This window comes from Peromyscus maniculatus, chromosome 8 (assembly GCF_049852395.1).
Source record: "Peromyscus maniculatus bairdii isolate BWxNUB_F1_BW_parent chromosome 8, HU_Pman_BW_mat_3.1, whole genome shotgun sequence".
NCBI classification, from domain to species: Eukaryota; Metazoa; Chordata; class Mammalia; order Rodentia; family Cricetidae; genus Peromyscus; species Peromyscus maniculatus.
Window position 1 is genome coordinate 4,488,562 of NC_134859.1, and position 19,757 is coordinate 4,508,318.

At 52.2% G+C, this 19,757-nt stretch overlaps 1 protein-coding gene across 1 annotated transcript in view; it reads left to right on the forward strand.

The window, feature by feature from the left end:
• Nucleotides 1-19,757, forward strand: part of LOC107402064 (uncharacterized) — a 130,204-nt gene that overhangs the window by 90,340 nt on the left and 20,107 nt on the right. The window contains exons 39-46 of the mRNA XM_076577794.1: nucleotides 956-1,149; nucleotides 5,048-5,353; nucleotides 5,877-6,061; nucleotides 7,301-7,366; nucleotides 9,875-10,082; nucleotides 13,268-13,434; nucleotides 14,679-14,791; nucleotides 15,787-15,868. Of these exons, the coding sequence (XP_076433909.1) occupies nucleotides 956-1,149; nucleotides 5,048-5,353; nucleotides 5,877-6,061; nucleotides 7,301-7,366; nucleotides 9,875-10,082; nucleotides 13,268-13,434; nucleotides 14,679-14,791; nucleotides 15,787-15,868 (1,321 nt within the window). The remainder of the gene's footprint in view (nucleotides 1-955; nucleotides 1,150-5,047; nucleotides 5,354-5,876; nucleotides 6,062-7,300; nucleotides 7,367-9,874; nucleotides 10,083-13,267; nucleotides 13,435-14,678; nucleotides 14,792-15,786; nucleotides 15,869-19,757) is intronic.

Below are 19,757 nucleotides of genomic sequence, written 5' to 3' on the forward strand. Positions count from 1 at the left end.
AAATAGGATAGATAATGGAATTATTTTCTCTGATTCGTCAAATACCTGTTTAGGTATTTATTACTTGTATATATTGTATATAGTTATTGTACTTTTGTATATAGTTTTTCTTTTGTTAGTCATAACCTTTTGCTTTTTTTCTTTTTATTAAAATAGAAAAGGGGAAATGTGGTGGTAATCTAATTGTATTGAAATATTATTTTGATTTGTACTGAAATATTAATTTGATTGTATGTTAATAAATAAAGTTGTCTGGGGGTCAGAGCTATTAGAGCCATAGCAAGAGTGTGGCGGTGGTGGCACACGCCTTTAATCCCATAGATATCTGTGTGTTCAGGGTCAGAGCTATTAGAGCCATAGCAAGAGTGTGGCGGTGGTGGCACACGCCTTTAATCCCATAAGATCTCTGTGTGTTCAGGGATACAGCCAGCATTGGAGACATATGCCTTTAAGACCTAGGGGGCTGTACATTCAGACAGTGACGAGGCAGTCATGTGTTTGGGTTTACAACCAATGAGAAGGCAGAACAACATACTTTAAAAATACGAACCGACAGGAGGTAGGTCTCTTTTCGCGAAGCTGGGACAGCAGGAGGAAGGGTGAGATTTTAGCTCTGAGCTCTGACCTCTCGGCTTTCTCTTTTACATTGTTTCTGTGTTTCTTATTTAATAAGACGGTTGGTTACATCTACAGAGGGCCAGTTACTCTGGCCCACCACAGAGGGAGCAGCCCAGAGCCGGGGCAGGAGTAGGAAGCTGCTTGCTAACATCTTGGTGGATGAGGCAGCAGGGAGGACAGGAAGTGGGGTAAGGCTATAAACTTCAAGGCCCACCCCTCAATGATCCAGTTCCCTACCAAGATTCCATCTCCCAAAGTCTCCACAGCTCTCCCGGAACAGCGCCTCCTGCTGGGGACCTGCAGAAGACCGTAACAGTCCCCATCACATTCCTCCTAGGGCACAGCTGTTTTCCAAGGTGCTGCTGGACCAGGACTCCGTACAGCTGCTCCTAAGGATATCTGAGGGGAGACGAGAAGGCTGGGTCCTCAGCCTGCGGAGCCTTGCCCAGCACTCAGTGGCTGGCTGGACAAAAGTGCCCTCTGTCCTGAGCCTCAGGGGTGTGCTAAAGCAGAAGATGACATTCAGAGAAGGTGAGAGCTGAGCGACACTATATCATCAGGGTTCTCTAGAGGGACAGAGCTGATAGAGTGAATATATATGGGATTTATTAGGGTGGCTTGCCGGCTGTGGTCCAGTTAGCCCAATAATGGCTGTCTACCAGCAGAAGGGCCAAGAATCCAGTAGTTGTTCAGTCCACGAGGCTATCTTGAAGAAGCATGCACTAATGCCAGTAAAGGAGGGGACTTGCCGCCTAGAGTGAGAACGAGCAGGCAGAGAGCAAGCTTCCCTCTTCCATGTCCTTATATCGGCTGCCAGCAGAAGGTGTGGCCCAGATCAAAGGTGGATCTTCCCACCTCAAAAGATCTGAATTAAAGGTGGATCGTTCCACCTCAGAATATCCAGATTAAAGGTGGGTCTTCCCACTGCAAATGTCTAATTAAGAAAACTCCCTCACACGTATATCCAGCCACTGGGGTTTTAGTTCATTCCAGATGTAGTCAATTGACAACCAAGAGCAGCCACCACAGATGCCTTAGGCATCTTGGGGGACTGCTTCTTGTGAACTCCTGGGTAGATTGACTTCACCACCAAGAGAACTTGGCAAAGAGAATCTTCTACTAACAAAACTGCAAAGGCTTCCTTATGCAGAACTTGTCAGAGCCTCTAATATTCAAATGAACATTGTCTTCCTCTAGAAGGGGTACCTGGGCACAGAGCCTCTCAGGTGTACTGTCTAGAACAGACGAGAACCACTTACCTGGGCCAGAGACATGGCCCAGCTGGTCAAGATGTGTTTGCTGCCAAGCCCAACAGAACCGAGTTTGATCCCCAGGACCCACATGGTGCAAATTGTCCTCTGATCCCCACATCTGCACTGTGGTTTGCGCCCCACTCCCAATTTTATTTTGAAAGAACCTCCTTACCTGAAATGCTTGGGATGGAAGTTTTGGATTTTAGAACATTTTGGGTTTTCAGATTGAGGCTCTGTCATGTTTGTTTGTTTGTTTTCTGAGACAGGGTCTTGTGTAAACCAGGCTGGCCTCCAACGCTCTATGTAGCCAAAGATGGACTTAAACTCCTAAATTCTAGGATTACAGGAGTGCACCACCATGTCTGGTTTCCATGGTGCTGGGCTTGCACTCAGGGCTCTGGGCATGCTCAGTAAGCACTCACCCATGGGACCCTATCTCCAGCCATCCACGGTGCTTTTTACTTTATTAATTATTTGGTTTTTCGAGACAGGGTTTCTTTGGTAGCTTTTGCTGTCCTAGAACTTGCTCTGTAAACCAGGCTGGCCTCGAACTCACAGAGTTCTGGGATTAAAGGCGTGTGCCACCACTGCCCAGCAGTGCTTTTTATTTTGACCCAGTTTCGATCTTCTGAAGTCAGATGTGTGACTGTTAGGCCATATGACTGGCTGTTCTGACATCATTGTAGACTTAGGGAAATTTTGGGAACAGCACCAAGAATCTGACCTTCCCTTTGCTAGTGAGAGACATTTTCTTCTGCTTTTTTATTCTCACGTGAATGTGTGAGCAGTGTTTTACCTGCCCAGCTGTCTCCACCACCCGTACACCACCCGCTTTAAATGTTCACCCGTGTCACACCGGGGACCAAGCTTCTGGCCCATGAGCCTTGGGAAGGGGGACACCTGCATTCTACACTCAAGCCAAAGCACCATCCCACCACCAGCACGCTTCTTCTGTCTAGGTCCAATACTCAGGAGCCTGAGGTGATCTTGAGGCTAGCCTGGACTACATAGTGACGCCCTGTCTCAGAAACAAACTAAACCAATAAAAGCTTCCCTTTTCTTTTTTGAAGACATTTTTTAAAGGATGTAGAGATTTGTTTTTATTTTGTATGGGTGTTTTCCCTGCATGTCAGCACCACCTGCATATGGTGTCTACAGAGGCCAGAAACTGGGGTCCTCTGGAAGAGTGGCCAGTGCTCTTAACCACTGATCCGTCTGTCCAGCCCCCTCCTTCCCCTCTCTATTTCCTTCTCAGATGTCAATGACCTGACATAGATGGGCATTTGTGTTCAGCCCTAGAATCCATGGTTTCAGAATTCTCCATACATCTCTGAGGAAGTTAAGCTTAGTGACCGGAAGTCAGGGTCTGTTTCTCTTCTACCTGTGGCTGCAGGCACACACACGAACAAAGGCTGACCAGTCAGCTGGGGTTACTCCCCCTCCCTCATCCTTGCAAGATTCTAACTTTATTTGAGATTTGGCTCCAGGCTGTCTGCACTCTGCCTGTAGGTCTCAGCCTTCCTTGTTTGTCTTGGTGTTTTTGATGGTGTGCAGCATTAACAGGATCCAGAGGTCAGGGTTGCACATTAAGACCCAACCCAGGTACATTCAAACACAGCGCCCTTCCTGCAGTCAAAGTATATATGACCACAGCATCTTCCTGCAGGGCGCTGGGGCCCAGGTTTCAAGACCCAAACTCCCTGCCCTTCTATCAGCCCCGCCGGTCCGGTGCTTTGGTAAGGGCAGGGAATGAAAGGTATGTGCCACCATACCAGGGAGGAAAGCCATGGCTTCGTGGACGCAAGGCAAGCACTCTACCAAATGAACCACATCCCCAGCCTGTCTTTATTTAACTTAGTAACAGCAAAAACAATTTTATTTAAATATCTAATTACTCCCGCACTGTTTGTAGAAAAGTCTTTCTGGTCTCTACCTTTGATCCTTTGTCAAACATCTCAGTTACCGCACATGGGTTGTTCCCAGGCTGCAACCTTATTGGCTGGCGTTTTATTTTCAAGATTCTCGTGGCGCCTGACCCTTGCTCTCCACATTTGGAGGATGGAGATGAAGGGTCACACTTTGTGGTACATATGTCTTAGTTACCGATCTCATTGCTGCAAAAACAATTGAAGGAAGGAAGGGTGTATTGACCCACAGTTTGAGGTTACAGCGTCATGGCAGACAAGGTGTGGCAGCAAGCTTGGATATTGGTTAAAATATCAAGACAACTCCACGTAGTTAAAAGGGAGGTTTATTTTGTAGGGTAACTTACAAGTGAAGAGATAGGTTACAGGGTCTGGGAAAGGTGCAGCGCAGTCCAGCAGTGTTCTCTGGAGAATTCTACTCGGTCTACCTCCAGTGTCCAGGGTCCAGGAACCAAGAGAGCTCCCCCATCCGGATCTCGGTCTTCAGGGTCCTCTCTCAGCTCCACCTTGTAGGCGTGACAGTTACCGAAGCCTCAAAGGGGGTGGTATTTCCAGGTCAAAGCTGGAACGGCTACCCACTACACTTGGGGCAGCTGGTCTCATTGCATCCAAAGTCAGAAACCTCCTTTTCACTTGGTCAGCCCACGGCAGTGATGCCTCATTTAGGGTGGGTCTTCTCAGTCAGTTTACCCAGCCTAGAGGACCCCTCACAGCCATGCGCAGAGGTGGGTCTTCTAGGCTGTTCTAGAGCCTGTCAGGTAGACAGTCAAGATGAACTGTCACAGTGTGGCAGCATGGATTCCCTCGGGGCACGTAAGTTTGTGATCAGGCGTTGCAGGAGTCTGTGAGAAAGTTGTTTCGGGAGATGTGTGGAGCCTGCAGTAGAGCTGAGCTGGAAACATGGATGAAGTTGTCCCGACAGCCCTGGCATGCCTCCAGGTGCACATCTTCCCTGCACAGGAGGCCATCAGAGCCACTTCCCTGGCCTGTAACTCCAGGCTGGGTCTCTCAGAGCTTCCTCGGTGCCATGTTGCTGACTGTACATTGGGCTGTCGCAGTGGGCCTGTGGTGGAATGGAGCACAGGAGTTAGCAGATATCCCTTCCCCGGGCTAGCTGACTTTAGTCATGTGGGCCTAGAGCATCCTGATGGAGCTGTGGACCACAGTCCCTTCCACAAGTGTTGGCCTCACAGTACCACAGATCTAACAACTTCCCACCCAATATTCTGTTCCTTCCTCTCCTCCCCACAGGTTCTGTTAAGGTGGCCACCGACTCAGCCATGCTGAGCCTCCTCCTGCGGGATAAGCATGAGGAGACAGGGAACAGTAGTTTGCACAGCATGACCTGCACCCTCATCCAGAACTGCAGCCAGGCCTTGCCAGCAGAGCTCCAGCTGAGAGGGCGGTGGCAGACCTCCTCCGGAGCCCTCAGGGACCAGGCCAGTGCCCGTGGTGACTTGATCAGCCTGGCCCTGGATGGGACCTGCACCTGGGATCCTGGGCATTGTCAGCTTTCAGGCATCCTGACTGACAGCTTCAGCCGGTTGAGGGTCGCAGGTAGGAGAGTTCTCAGCTGTGTGCTTTCTCCAGGACTCTGAAACCCTAGAGCCAAGGGCAGGGGCAAAAGAGACCGCTGGAGCCCAAAGCTGTGGCTCCAGGCCTTTCTGTGACTCATGCTTGTTGGACAGCTCTGCCCTCCTGCCCTAGTTCCTAGGGGCTGTTCTTTAGACACCTGGAGAGGCCCAAGATGTCTCAGCAATGGGTAGACACACTGTCACCCTGGTCCCTTGTTCTAAGACTTGGGCCTTTTTCTTGGTAACGGGGAGCCCCCAGGGATAGAGGTCTGACCCTAAATATGAATGGGACTTGCAGTGGATCAGATGAACTTACCACTGCTGGGGACAGGAAAGTTGTATGTGACACTCCTGGAGTCTCTGGGGACAGTGGGACTCTACGAGTCTGTTTTGGGGCTCAGGAGTCCTGCAGAATTCTAGCTCCATTCTGACCCATTCTGGATTGGGCCCTTTTGATCTCTCTTTGCTTCTACCCACTGCCACCTGTTCTGGTGTCTCACCTGTAGGAACAGCCTCCAAGGCTGGGGTGCAAGTAACTGATGCCCAGGATTCTTCCAACCACCCAGCACAGATGGAATGGTGGAGTGCAAACTGTCACCTCCGTGGCCACCTTAACTCCTCAGGCCCCACCATGCCCAGCCACAGGCCCTGGGCCCTCCCCTTCTCCATATATGGCCATGGGCACATCCAGGTGGGTAAGGGGGGGCTGGGTTTGGTTCACCCAGTGTGGCAGAAATCGAGGGACCTCGTAGGCTAGACAAGTGAAACAGTTGCTTTTCTTGTTTCTGGGGTGCAATACCTGGCAAAGGGTTGGTCTTGGCTCACGGTTTGGGGGCACAGTCCGTGGTGGGAGGAGAGGAAGGGAGGGGTGTGAGGCAGGGGCTCATGTGTCTTCAGTCAGGAAGCAGGAGAGATGGGTGGTGGTGCTCAGCTCCCTCCCTCCATGTTATTCAGTCTGGGAGTGTAGCCTAGGGAATGCCGCTGCCCACATTCAGGCGGGTCCTCCCACCTCAGCCTAATCTGGAAAATCCCTCAGCAACATGCCCAGAGGCTTAGCTCTCCCCTGATTCTACATCCCGTGAGGTTGAGAATTGCTAGCAGCCATCACAAGGGAGCTGCCACAGCAATGCACTGTCGCTCATATGGTCACTGTCACTGATATGGTTGTAAAGGGTGGAGCCAGGCTTGGAGAGGCAGGCTTATCATCCTATACTTGGGAGGCTGAGGCAGGAGGACTATAAATTCAAAGCCAGCTTGGGCAATTTTGTGACACCCTTTTTCAAGAAGAAAAAAATTTTTTTTGAGGCAGGATTGCTCTGGGTAGCCTCTGCTGCCCTGGAACTCACTCTGTAGACCAGGCTGGCTGTGAACTCACAGAGATCCACCTGCCTCTGCCTGGCACGCCCCCACCCCCCACCCCTGCCTCTGAGTGCTGGGATTATAAAGGCATGAGCCACCACCACCTAGCTCAAGAAGAAAATTGAAAAGAGCATTACAGTTGTGACCCCAGAGATAGAGTGCTTGCCTAGCTTGCTAGCTAGTCCTGGACTCAATCCCTAGACACACATACACACTCTCACACACACATACACACACACACACACACACACACACACACACACACACACATACACTCACATATACACACACACTCACACACCACACACACACACATATACACACATATACCACACACACACACACACACACACACACACACACACACACACACACAGTCACCTTTGTTCCTGTCACGGGCTTGTCAAACCATCATGGAGAACATGTGGACTTCTATGTCTGTTTCCTCATCTGAAAGGTGAGCTGCTGACAGTCACTGCCTCCTGTAGAGGCTCAGATGAGGAACCTTCTAGAACAGTGCCTAGTGTCAGAACGCACAGACATATCCACTTCCCACCTGCTGTCTCCACAGGTCTGCTGCAGTGGAGACACCTCACCTGCTCAGCTGTTGGGTCCGCGCCAGGGGAACACTGACCTGGTAGGGTAGTGAGTCATAGAGGCCTGCCCCCCGGGGTTAACACGGCCTTAGCCCTGGGGACTGCTGGCAGTACAGGCTAGGACTGAAGCCCTGGCCGAACCTTTGTGGTCCTTGTCCCCAATCCCCTTTACCCTCTGTGATGTGCACTGTTCTCCAGCTCCACAAGGCCTTGGTTCTTCCTGGTGGTCCATGAACTATCCCTTCTGCAATCAGACATCAGCCCAGAGCCTAAGGGTTTCTCGCCAGCCTCTGCCATGGCAGCCAGGGTAGTGGGTACTCTAAGCATCATGGGTCAGGCAGACTCCAGGCCTCTGCTAATTCTGAGCTACCCCTGACTGGGTGTAGATGAGGAATTATTTCCTACAGATCAGTGTGCTGAATGTAGGGCAGTGTCTGTGCCCTGTCCCAGGTCCCAGCTCCAGCACCCAGGCTGAGGGTGAACTGCACACAGGACCCACCGTTGGGACCACCTGCCAACGTTGTAAGGCTCTCTAGGGAAACTGGTTACAGGCCTACCCAGGCTTCAGTGGCTGTAGCGGCTTACCCCAGTAGATGTGGCTCTGGGGGACATCTGAGGGGTGGGAAACAGAGGTGCCGGTCCCTGCACATGCCATTCCACCTGACGACAAGGTCCACCGAAGGAGCATGCAGAGCCTGGCAAGCAGCCCAGGGTGCGGCAGTCCAGCAGAGCTGATCACACCTGGGGCCTCAGAAGCTGGGGGCAGCACTGTGGGGTCGGGTGCATGGTAGAACCTGGTGGAGGGGGGCTTCCTGTGACCCCCAGTGGAGAGGCTTCCTGTGTCTCCCCCCCCCCAGTGGAGAGGGCTTCCTGTGTCTCCCCCCCCCAGTGGAGATGGCTTCCTGTGGCCCCCAGTGGAGAGGGCTTCCTGTGGCCCCCAGTGGAGAGAGCTTCCTGTGGCCCCCAGTGGAGAGGGGCTTCCTGTGCCTCCCCTCCCACCCACCCCCAGTGGAGAGGGGCTTCCTGTGACCCCTGGTGGAGAGGGGCTTCCTGTGGTCCCCAGTGGAGAGAGCTTCCTGTGGCCCCCAGTGGAGAGAGCTTCCTGTGGCCCCCAGTGGAGAGAGCTTCCTGTGGCCCCCAGTGGAGAGGGCTTCCTGTGGCCCCCAGTGGAGAGAGCTTCCTGTGGCCCCCAGTGGAGAGAGCTTCCTGTGGCCCCCAGTGGAGAGAGCTTCCTGTGGTCCCCAGTGGAGAGAGGCTTCCTGTGCCCCCCCCCCAGTGGAGAGGGCTTCCTGTGGTCCCCAGTGGAGGGAGCTTCCTGCAGACCTCAGTGGAGAGAGCTTCCTGTGGTCCCCAGTGGAGAGAGGCTTCCTGTGCCCCCCCCCCCAGTGGAGAGGGCTTCCTGTGGCACTCTCATATGAGTACTACTCTTCAAGCTTGCCATGTGCCCACAGGCTAACCATCTTCTGAGATTGGGTTTTAGAAGTGTGGATCTGAGGCAGGGAAATTGGTTCAGTGGTAAAGAATACTTGCTCTTGTGGAGGACTCAGGGTTAACTCCAAGCACTCATGTGGTGTTTCAGAGCCATCTGTAACCCCAGGGATTCAGCACCTTCTAACCGCAGGCACTGCATGTGTGTGGTGCTCAGGTATACATGCAAACAAAACATCCACATACATGAAATAACAGTACTTTAAATGTGAATCTGGTCTGGCAGGTTTGGGGCAGCCTGAAACTGTGTGCCTGGGTGACACCAACAATCCAGGTCCACAGCCAACACTGCAGATGGTTATGGGCAGGGATGCCCACCTTAACTCTAGTCCTCATCTTTCTCAGTAATTAGGGTGGAGATTTGACCTGAGGCCTGAGACAGCTGAAGGGGGAGCAAGGGGAGCCATGTGCAAAGGCCAGCAGGCTAGGCATGGTGGCTGTGCCTTTGATCCCAGCACTTGGAGGCAGAGGCAGGTGGATATCTGTGAGTTCGAGGCCAGCCTGGTCTACAGAGTGAGTTCCAGGGCTACATAAAGAGACCTTGCCTCAAAAAATAAAAAAAAAATAAAGAAGGAGGAGGAGAAGATGATGATGATAGAGGATAGCAACCATTGGCAGTAGCTGATGAAGGAGCAGAGCCATATTCTAATAAAACTTTATTAATAAGAACAAGTGCAATGCTGGGCAGTGGTGGCACATGCCTTTAATCCCAGCACTCGGGAGGCAGAGGCAGGCAGATCTCTGTGAGTTCGAGGCCAGCCTGGTCTACAGAGCGAGTTCCAGGAAAGGTGCAAAGCTACACAGAGAAACCCTGTCTCGAAAAACCAAACAAACAAAAGAACAAGTGCTCGAGCTGAGCACTGTCCAGCTGTTTCCCACCATTAGGACATCTCTGCCTTCCCAGGCTTGCTCTGTTGTCCCTAGGCCACTCTCCGTACCCCATGTCACTCAAGGGAAGCTGTATGACTTCAGGGCTGCTCTTTCCATGCCTTGGTCCTGAAACCCTGGAGCGCTGGGGTGCGGCCAGCTTGGGATGGTCCATCCTTACCATGTCCCCACAGGTCTCCATGGACGTTTGTGATGGTGCCGCCAGCTTTGAGCACTCCACACATATCTCAACAGGCCCTATATCCATCAACTGCTCTGTCAACTACTGGGCCCACGACAGCCGTCTGGAGCTCTGGGGCCACAGCCGACATGACAGTGAGGCCCTGCTGCAGGCTGGGGTCCCAGAGGAGCTGGACCTGCAAGCTGAACTACAGATGCAGGGTGAGCCTAGGTCCAGAGTGCAACATCCCCTGGGCCCAGATCTAGTCCCAGCCTTGACCCAGGCAGGCTTAGCTGGCTCTGGGCTCTGGGAATGGCCATGATAGCCTGGTCCTCCAAGGGCTGCCCCTTAGAGATACACGATTTCCCAAAGTAGGGGGCTAGAAACAGCAAGAGGTTTACTCTGAATTCTGGCCAGGCATCTGAAATTACAGTACAGGTGGCCTGGTCTCCCTCTGGTAGTCCCAAGGGACTTCTGCTGCTGGCAGGATGTCCCCTAGCTAACAGATCATTCCAGCCCATCCTCTCTCCACATGGGACCACCTCCCTTCTGTCTGTCTGTTCTCCTACAAGGTCACCAGCATTGGGTTCGGATCCCAACACCTCCATTGTCACCTTGTTTTTATTTAGCCACACCTGTAAAGCCCATTTTCTAAGATGGCCACACTCACGGGTATAAGAGGTAAGAGTTTAGAGTGCATAGTTCAGCCCGTCATTAAGGGGAGGAGGGAAGAGCCACCAGGGATGGAGCACTCACTGCATACCTGCCAGGCGAGCTTTGGGCCACCGGAGTACTGTGACTGCACAGCTCTCTCATTCACTGCAGTCAGCTCCGGAAGGGCCACTGTGAGAGTGACTAACAGCAACTTGAAGGAGGAAGGCTGACTTCCAGCTTACAGTTCACTGTGATGGGGAAGCTGAGGCAGCGGGAGCCGGAGGCAGCGGGAGCTGGAGGCAGCTGCTCACATCACACCCACAGTGCCGAAGCAGAGTGAGATGAACCTTGATGTTCAGCTCAATGTCTCCTTTTTATTTGGCGGGACTCCAGCCCACGGGATGGTGCTGCCCACATTCCCACCTCAGTTACCAGTTCTAGAAAGTTTCTCAGAGGCATGTGCAGAGACTGAGCTCTTTGGTGATGCTAAAACCTGTGAACTGACAGCCAGTCTTGATCATCAGAGCCTCAGAGCCCCGTCCCTCTGCGCTTCATACTCTTCCCTCTCTTCCTTCCATTCCTTCTGCAGCTCAGAGAGGCGGAGTCCCCTGCTTCAGGCCACACAGCTGGCTTATAATGAAGCCAGGCCTTGAACTCAGTCAGTCTGATTCCCGAGTCTGGCTTCACATTCTGCCTCCCTCTGTCCTCCAGACAGATGCAGGGTTCTGGCTCTAGACCACTCTGGACCCTGGGTGGCTTCCCTGTCCTCTGGATCATTTTCCTCTGACCTCAAATGTTTCCATCTTTGTTATTCAGCCTCCTGGGGGTAAATGGAGGCTTTGCTCATGCTGGGGCCTGAGCTCACTCATGAGCCGGCATTGGGCTTGCTGGGACTAGACTAGTTCCTAGCCCTAGAGAGTCCCCTCTCCTCCTCCATTGCTGTCTCTGTCTATCTGTCCCAGCCAACAATGACACTTCCTGTTTAGTGTTGGCTTTCATGGTGTCTCTGATAGTCAGGAATCCCCAAGCATGAGATCCCTGTCCCTTCCCTCCCTTCTCCTACACATAGCAGATGTGTGTGTTTGAATGTGGGATAATGCAAGAAGAAAATGAATATTTTCTGACCCCCATGCACTCCCACCTCTGGATCCTCTGGGTGTGACGTCACCTGGGTGCTGTCTTGAGGTGGGTGGTGTTATTAAGTGGCGCTGTTTACCGTTCGAGAAAAGCCACAAGGTACAACAAAGCCCACTATAAGAGTTTATTAAGGGGAGGAAATAGAAGGGGGTGCTTAGGCCTATGGAAAGATCATGCAGGAAGAGAAGGAGGGATATGTGGAACCCACTTTTATAGATTTCCCCCCACACACATGCGCATACGGGCTTATGTAGCTACACCATGCATGTGCATAGATTATGTGATCATGCTGCGCACAAGTGACCTGATCACACAGTGCACGGACTAGGTAGGATGTAAGGCCCTGGAATGACTAAGCATCTTGCCAGCAAACATGCAGCCATGGGGGAGTGGCTAGGAATTCTAACAGGTGGGCTGCAACCATTTTACAGATGAGGAAATCAAGGCTTGGGCCTCGAGGCACTGGCCGTCCCCCTGGGCTCAGACCTAAGCTATGAGTATCACCTAGCATGACCCCAACTTCTGCCACACAGTGGGAACCACCTACTCCTAGGCTCCTTGATCTGTCAGTCATTTTCCATACACAGCAGAGGACATGGGGGGTGAGAGCTCTTGGACCTGCCTGCTCTGGAGGGACTGTGCGTGACACCCATACTGTGCGTGACACCCATACTGTGTGTGACATCCATGGGGAAGTGGTCCCTCTGGAGGGCAGAAGCTGCCAGTGCCATCCACATGGCAGGAGGGATGGGATGCTACAGCCCAGGCCAGGTCCTTGGTGACCTCTGAGCCTGTCACTCAAGGAGAGCTGCTGCTATCCGGCCCATGAACTGTCGGGATAAATCATTCAGTGTAGCTAGAGTTTTCCTGCCTTGCCCACAGTCAGGACAAATCTTTGTCACCCGCCTGTCCCACAGCTGCTCAGACCCAACCAAGTAAACACAGAGACTTATATTGCTTACAAACTGTATGGCCATGGCAGGCTTCTTGCTAACTGTTCTTATAGCTTAAATTAATCCATTTCTATAAATCTATACCTTGCCATGTGGCTTGTCCTGGCAGTGGCTGGCAGTGACTCCTTCTGCCTTCCTGTTGTTTCTTTTCTCCTGTTAGTCCTGCCTATACTTCCTGCCTACCCACTGGCCAATCAGTGTTTTATTTATTGACGAGTCAGAGCAATTTGACATACAGACCATCCCCCAGCAATTCAGTCTTGGCACATTCACTCAGCAGGTACTTCTGAGTGCCTGCTGGCCAACGACTGTGCTCGCAGGCACTGCAGAGTGCAGGTAACGCCTACCTAGGCTGGTGTCCCCATGAGGCACAGGCTGCTGTGCCCTGTGATGTGGTGATGCCCAGCACTGAAGGGCGGCAGGCGGGAGTGGGGTGGGGCTTCTCAGAGGAGGGTCTAGGGGATGTCTTGTGATAGATGATATCACAGGGACTTGAGACGGTGACAGCTAGCCTAAGGTCAGTGGATCCCTCCAGGCCTACCTGGTAGCCTTTCTGCCAGTGTCCATGGACTTTTGAAGCACATCTCCATTACAGTCTGCTGCATTCCTCTCCAGGGACGGAGGGGAGTTCAAGTTCTTAGTTCTTTTTGTTTTGCCTTTAGAGACCAAGACCTGGGCCCACGTGGTCCTCCGTGGCAGGGACAGCAAAGTGAGTGTGGATGCGGCAGCCTTGCTGGCCCGGCTGCCAAACGGCACACTGGAGGTGACAGTGAACACCAGCCACACCGTGCAGGCTTTCCAGAGACGAGGCCTGCCCTCCAACAGCCAGGTGAGGGCCCCAGGCCAGCAGGCCATTCTCCAAATGTGTTATCCCTCATCCCGTTTCCCATGTGCAGAGCAGAGGATTGCCATGTGGTCACGACACTTTACAGTTTGCAGAGACTCTTTAAACAAAAAGAGTTGTAGCCTGGGTGTGGCGGGGCACACCTTTATTCCCCGAACTGGAGAGGCAGAAGGATCTCAAATTCAAGGCCAGCCTGGTCTACTGAGAGAGTTCTAGAACAGCCAAGGCTACACCGGGTTCCTGAAACCCTGTCTCAGGAAAACAGACAGTTGTAGCCAATGCCTACGAAGTAAACTCCTTACACTGCAGGCCTGGGGTCCTGCAACCGTTCTAGGTCCTGGCCAGGGTCCTTTTGGCCGGTCCAGCAATGAACCAGAGCTGAAGTCCAGCTCACCTTTGCCAAGGAGATATGGCCTAGTGCTGTGAGCATTGCTTAGTACTCTGGCCTCAGGACTCAGTGCTGAGAGCAGTACTCAGGCTGTACTCTGCTTTTCATCCTTTTGACACCTGCTGATGGGCAGAACAGGACATCCTGTGAACACCACCTCGAGCTCAGAGCCCAGCTCTGTCATCCCCAGCTGTGTGACCTTGAGCAGATGGCCTGCCCTCTCTGTGCTCCAGTCTCCTCATGTGTGAAGCAGAGATAGTAATACTCCTGTCACATGGAGCTGTGAAGATGCAGGTTGTTAGCTGAGGATGCTGGGACACCATTGGCTGTGACAATGTTGGTGGTGACAGGGCCATCGCTGTCCCTGGGTCACACAGGAGGTTTAGGTGACTCGCTCAAGCTCATGTAGCGAGCGGACAGTGGAATGAGGACTCCACCCATGTTTCTGAGGTCCCCACTGCATGGAGCTGCACCCTGGCCACGTGTCTGTGAGCCCCTGTGCCTTGTTCCCACAGGCCTGTGTCAGCGCCCACAGCCCACCTCCAGCCACTGCCTTCTGTCCCACAATTCTGCTGAGAAGGGAGAGGCAGCGCCTGGTGGTCCTCCTTGTGTAGAGTCCAGACCCCACAACTAAGAACACCAGACTCCCCCTTCCCCCAGTTCATCTGGTTCTGAGCCCTGCCCATGGCTCCAAGGGAGCCAGGAGCCAGGGCCTGCATGCTTGCAGGCTGGGGAGGGTCTTGCTCTGGGAATGTGAATCTCACAGGTGTCTCTACTGACCTCTGGGGTCCTCAGCACCCCCAACAGTGTGTCTTGTTCTCTCCCCCTCCCCTAACCTCAGTTACTATTCCGAGAACTCTGGACCTTGGAAGACGTGAGTTCCTTCCTGCAAATCACTTGTGACACCCAAGATATTCTGTTCCTCCATGTCCATGGCCAGAACCATGCCAACAGGTGGGAGCTCTTGACAGTTCTGGGGGATGCCCAGGAGGAGGGGAACTGGAGGCAGCTGGCAGCTGGACACAGCTGGACACAGCTGGACACCAATGAGACATGATGGCTCCCCAACTCATCACAAGCCACTCTGGGAGGCTCAGAGAGGCAGAGTGGCTTTTCCACCTTTTCCAAGGTCACCAAGCTCTTAAAAAATTTCCTGGCCCCTGGGAGGCAGAGGCAGGCGGATCTCTGTGAGTTCGAGGCCAGCCTGGTCTCCGAAGCAAGTTCCAGAAAAGGTGCAAAGCTTCACAGAAACCCTGTCTCGAAAAAAAAAAAAAAAATCCTGGCCTTTGGGACAGCATGCAAAAGTACACACCCACACCCACACCCACACCCACACACACTCTCTCACATTTTCTCTATTATCAGCCACTGGTCTTAGTGGAACTGCCTTGGGGTTGGGGACTCTTTCCTGTTAAGGGGGTGTGGGTTACCAGCTCCCCTTCTTGAACTCAGTCCCCACTTGTTAAAGGTGTAGCCTATGATTCTCACCGGGCTGAGGTTGTGCAGTGCCTGGGAGATTTCTGGTTGCTAAGCCAGGAGAGGAAGGCTGCTAAACACCTCTGGGTGCACAGAACAGCCCCAGCTGCAGACCGTGGTCCCACGGATAAGCAGCTGGTGGAAGGGCTGGTGGAAGGTCCCTGGGAGGAAGCTGGGATGATGCCTAAGTGGTCCTGTTGCCCGCATCCCAGCGGGTTTGGTATGCAAACCCAGGAGTTTGGGCTCTGGGAAGACACAGTCCAGAGTCAATTTCAGCCCTTCATAGGGAAACCGAGATTAAAGGGAATGGTGCAGAACTGGGTGGAAGCTGGCCTGGGACCCGTGACCCCGTACCCTGGTGACTGGCCACACTTGAATAGACTGCTCATATTTGGGGCTTCCGACCCTCTCACCCGGGTAGTGCTGAACGGGATCCGCTCATGCCAGCCCATGCTCTCCTTCCTTGCTTCCAGTCAAGAGCTGCTGCTGCGGACCAGGCACCACCTCCCCTCCCTCCTGGGCTGCTGTCCCCGCTCAGCTTCCGTCACAGCCAAGGTAACTGCCCCAGCACCCCAGCTCCTAAGTAGCTCCAGACACTGCCCAGGGCAGTCCTGTGCGGCATGGGCTGCTGGGGTGTGTCTGTACATCTTTGTCTGTCAGAGGCCTGCATTGGGCCCCAGTGGGCCACTCCCAAAACTCAGGCTCTGACTTTCCCAAACATCTTGACGTTTACATTCCAGAGGGGCCCAGGGGACCCTCGAGAGCTGGGAGGTCTGCCCGCCCTGGCGCCTGATGCCTGACACTGTCCCCCGCCTCCCCCCCAGCCTGGAGTGCCCCCAGCAGCTCCAGCAGATTCCACGGCCCCTTGAACAGAGCCAGCTCCACACCCTGACTGCATTACAGGGGCTGGGGGATAGGATGGCTTGTGAGACCGTGGCTGAAGGCCTCTGCACTGTCACTGTGTCCTTGTCTGTCTCTAGTACCCAAATAAGGAGCTTCTACAGGGGATGCCCGCCCTTGGCACAGGGACCAACATAGAGCAACTGCTTGGTAAAGAGTGAGTGGCTGGGCCTGCCAGCTAGCGGTACCTCCCCTCCCTCCCCCTCAGGCTCCTGCTGCCTTCCCCTTTGTCCTGCCTGTAACTTCCTGGGCTGGGCCTGGCCCAGGGCCTCCTGCACACTAGCCAAGCTCTCTACCACTGAGCTGCACACCCCTCCCACCCCAATCCCAGGCCTCTGCATTTTCCTACCAGCCACAGGCTTCGTCCAGAGCCCCCTGATCAGGTCCCAGCCTGCCTCTGTTTACAGAGCAAGGTCTGTATGTAGCCTTCCCTCAGTGAGTGTTTCCTCAGCACTGCAGTCAGAGGACATCTTGGTTTCTTTCTCAAGCTTTACTTAGACTAGCTTCAGACACAGGAAGGTAACTGTTAGACGCCCACATGTGGCTCAGTGGATGGACGCTAATTAATGCACAAAGCCCTCGGTTCCAGCCCCAGGCCCCCACAAGCCAAGCATGGTGGTACATACCTGTAACACCCACACTAGGGAGGTAGAAGAAAGAGGATCAGAAGTTCAAGGTCAGCCTCAGCAACATAGTTCATTGTAGGCCAGCCTGAGCTACATGAGACCTGTCTCAATCAACAACAAATCACCACTAGACAGGGCAGACCACACATTTCAGTGTAATTGAGTTAACAAGGCTCTGTCTTTACTCCTAAAGACCTTGTGTTTTGTAGAACAAGGATTTACATATAACACAGTATAATTACAAAAATTGGTATGTTTAGTTCCTTAGAGACCTGGTCTTATGTAGCCCAGGCTAGACTTTCCTTTTAGCTGAGTGATTTTTTGAATTTGAGGTGTTCAGATGGAATAAAGGTGTAAACCACCACACCTAGGTTATGCAGGGCTGGGCATGGAACCCAGGTGTCACTCTCTGTCCTGTTGATGTGAAGAGACACCATGACCACGGCAACTCTTATAAAGGAAAACATTTAATTAGGGACTGACTTACATTTTAGAGGTTTAGTCCATTATCGGCATGGCGGGAAGCATGGCAGCATGCAGGCAGACATGATGCTGGAGAGGGAGCTGAGGGTTCTGCATCTAGATCTGCAGGCAGCAGGAAGAGAGAGAGACACTGGGACTGGCTTGAGCATCTGAAACCTCAAAGCCCGGACACTTCTTCCAACAAGGCCACACCTCTTAATAGTGTCAGTCCCAATGAGCCTATGGGGGCCATTTTCATTCAGACACCACATTCCACTCTATGGCTCCTCCAACAAGGCTGGTAGCCATATTATAATGCAAAACAACATTCAGTCTAATTTCAAAAGTCCCCATAGTCTACCACAGTCTCAACAATGTTAGAAGTTCAAAGTTCAGAGACTCTTCTGAGATTCACGCAATCTCTTAACCGTAATGCCTGTAAAATCAAAATGAAAATTAGATCACATACTTCTAACACATAATGGTACTGGATATACATTACCATTCTAAAACATAGGGAAGGGAGAATAGTGAGGAAATACTGGACCAAAGCAGACTGAAAACCAGCTGGGCAAACTCCAAACTCTACATCTCCATGTCTGATGTCAACATGCTCTGCAGATCTCCAACTCCTTTCAGCTTTGTCCACTGGAGCACACTTCTTTCTCTTGCACCTGTTAGCATCTTCCCTTGGCAAGAATCCCGTGACTCTGGCATCTCCAACACCTTGGGGTCTCCAACACAGTCCGGGCTTCACTTTCACAGCTTCACACAATGGCCTCTCTAGGTCTCTCTTCAGGGACACCCCTGACACATGCCTGACCTCAGCAGCTTTCCTTAGCCATGGAGGGAGATTCCATAACCCCGTCCTTATATCCTTGACTCTAAAGCCGGAACCACATGGTCGAAGCTGCCAAGTTCTGCTTCTTGCTGGGGCTGGAACATGGCCCCCTTGTTCAAACACATTTTCACTAGCTTTCTGTTCTTGATGGTTTCCTTCACTGTCAAAGCTTGGCTGTCCTGGAACTGGCTGGGTCCACAGGCAACAGAATGAGAATGAGACATTAGGCCTGGTTTGAGCATCTGAAACCTGAAAGTCCACCCCCACAGTGACACTCTTCCTCCAACAAGGCCACGCATACTACAGTAAGGCCACATAGTCTCATAGTGCCACTACCTATGAGTCTATTGGGGCCATTTTTATTCACGCTATAACACTCACTATGTAGCCCATACTGACCTTGAACTCACCATCACCTGATTTTCCTGTCTCAGATTCCCCAAGTGCTGGAATTACAGGCTCATGTCTCCAGGCCTGGTACAAACTTGAATGCTGAAATAACACTTAGATAATAAAATTCCCCAACTGTTTTGTAAAGTCTTTTCAAATATTCAGTCCTGGGTTTAAACCAATGACAGGAACCAGAGCTGCATGGGATGCTTTGCACTATGCCACTTTTATTTTGTTATCCGCAAGCAGAAGTCTGAAAACTTGGCTTTAAAAAGCCAGAAAGTGAATGCAGGGGTGTGAAGTGCAAGCCACAGGCCACCTGTCCCTCGTGCAGCCACTCAGTCCTGTCACCGCAGGATAATAGCTACTATGGTCAATGTGTAAATACTCAAACAAGACTGATAACAATCAAATGAGGGGTGTGCAGAGGGCCTGAGTTTGGATTCCCAGCACACATACAAAAAGCCAGGCATTGAGGGGCGCTCACCAACCTAAGACAGAGCGCCTGTGTGGCCTGGGCAGGTGCCTCCATGCAACCTAAGTCAGAAGCTCATTTTTTAGTAAAAGGAGGACCTGTAGGGCCCTGGCCCCTGTTTTGGATAACTGTTGCCTTGCTTCCTGACCTTGACCTTGATATCCTCCCTATGCTAATTCTCTCCCAGGTTCCACCCTCCTGAATGCTTAAGGGAAGTTCCTTGTCTGTGTATCCTGCATAACAGGTGTTAACAGCTTAGATGCAAGATTGTAAAATGAACTTCTGCCCTCCGGGGTTCTCCCATTGTGCTGTAAGCCTGTATTTAAGACCTCCTCCCTCCTTCAATAAACAGCATTCAGCATTAAAAAAAAAAAATTTGCCGGGCGGTGGTGGCGCACGCCTTTAATCCCAGCACCCGGGAGGCAGAGGCAGGCGGATCTCTGTGAGTTCGAGGCCAGCCTGGGCTACCAAGTGAGTTCCAGGAAAGGCGCAAAGCTACACAGAGAAACCCTGTCTCGAAAAACCAAAAAAAAAAAAAAAAAAAATTTAATTCCTTTAATCCCAGCGCTCAGGAGGCAGGGGCAGGAGGATTTCTGTGAGTTCAAGGCCAGACTAGTCTACATAATGAGTTCCAGACTGGCCAGGGCTACATAGTGAGACCCTGTCTCAAATAGATAGATAGATAGATGGATGGATGGATACATGGATGGATGGATGGATAGATAGATAGATAGATAGATAGATAGATAG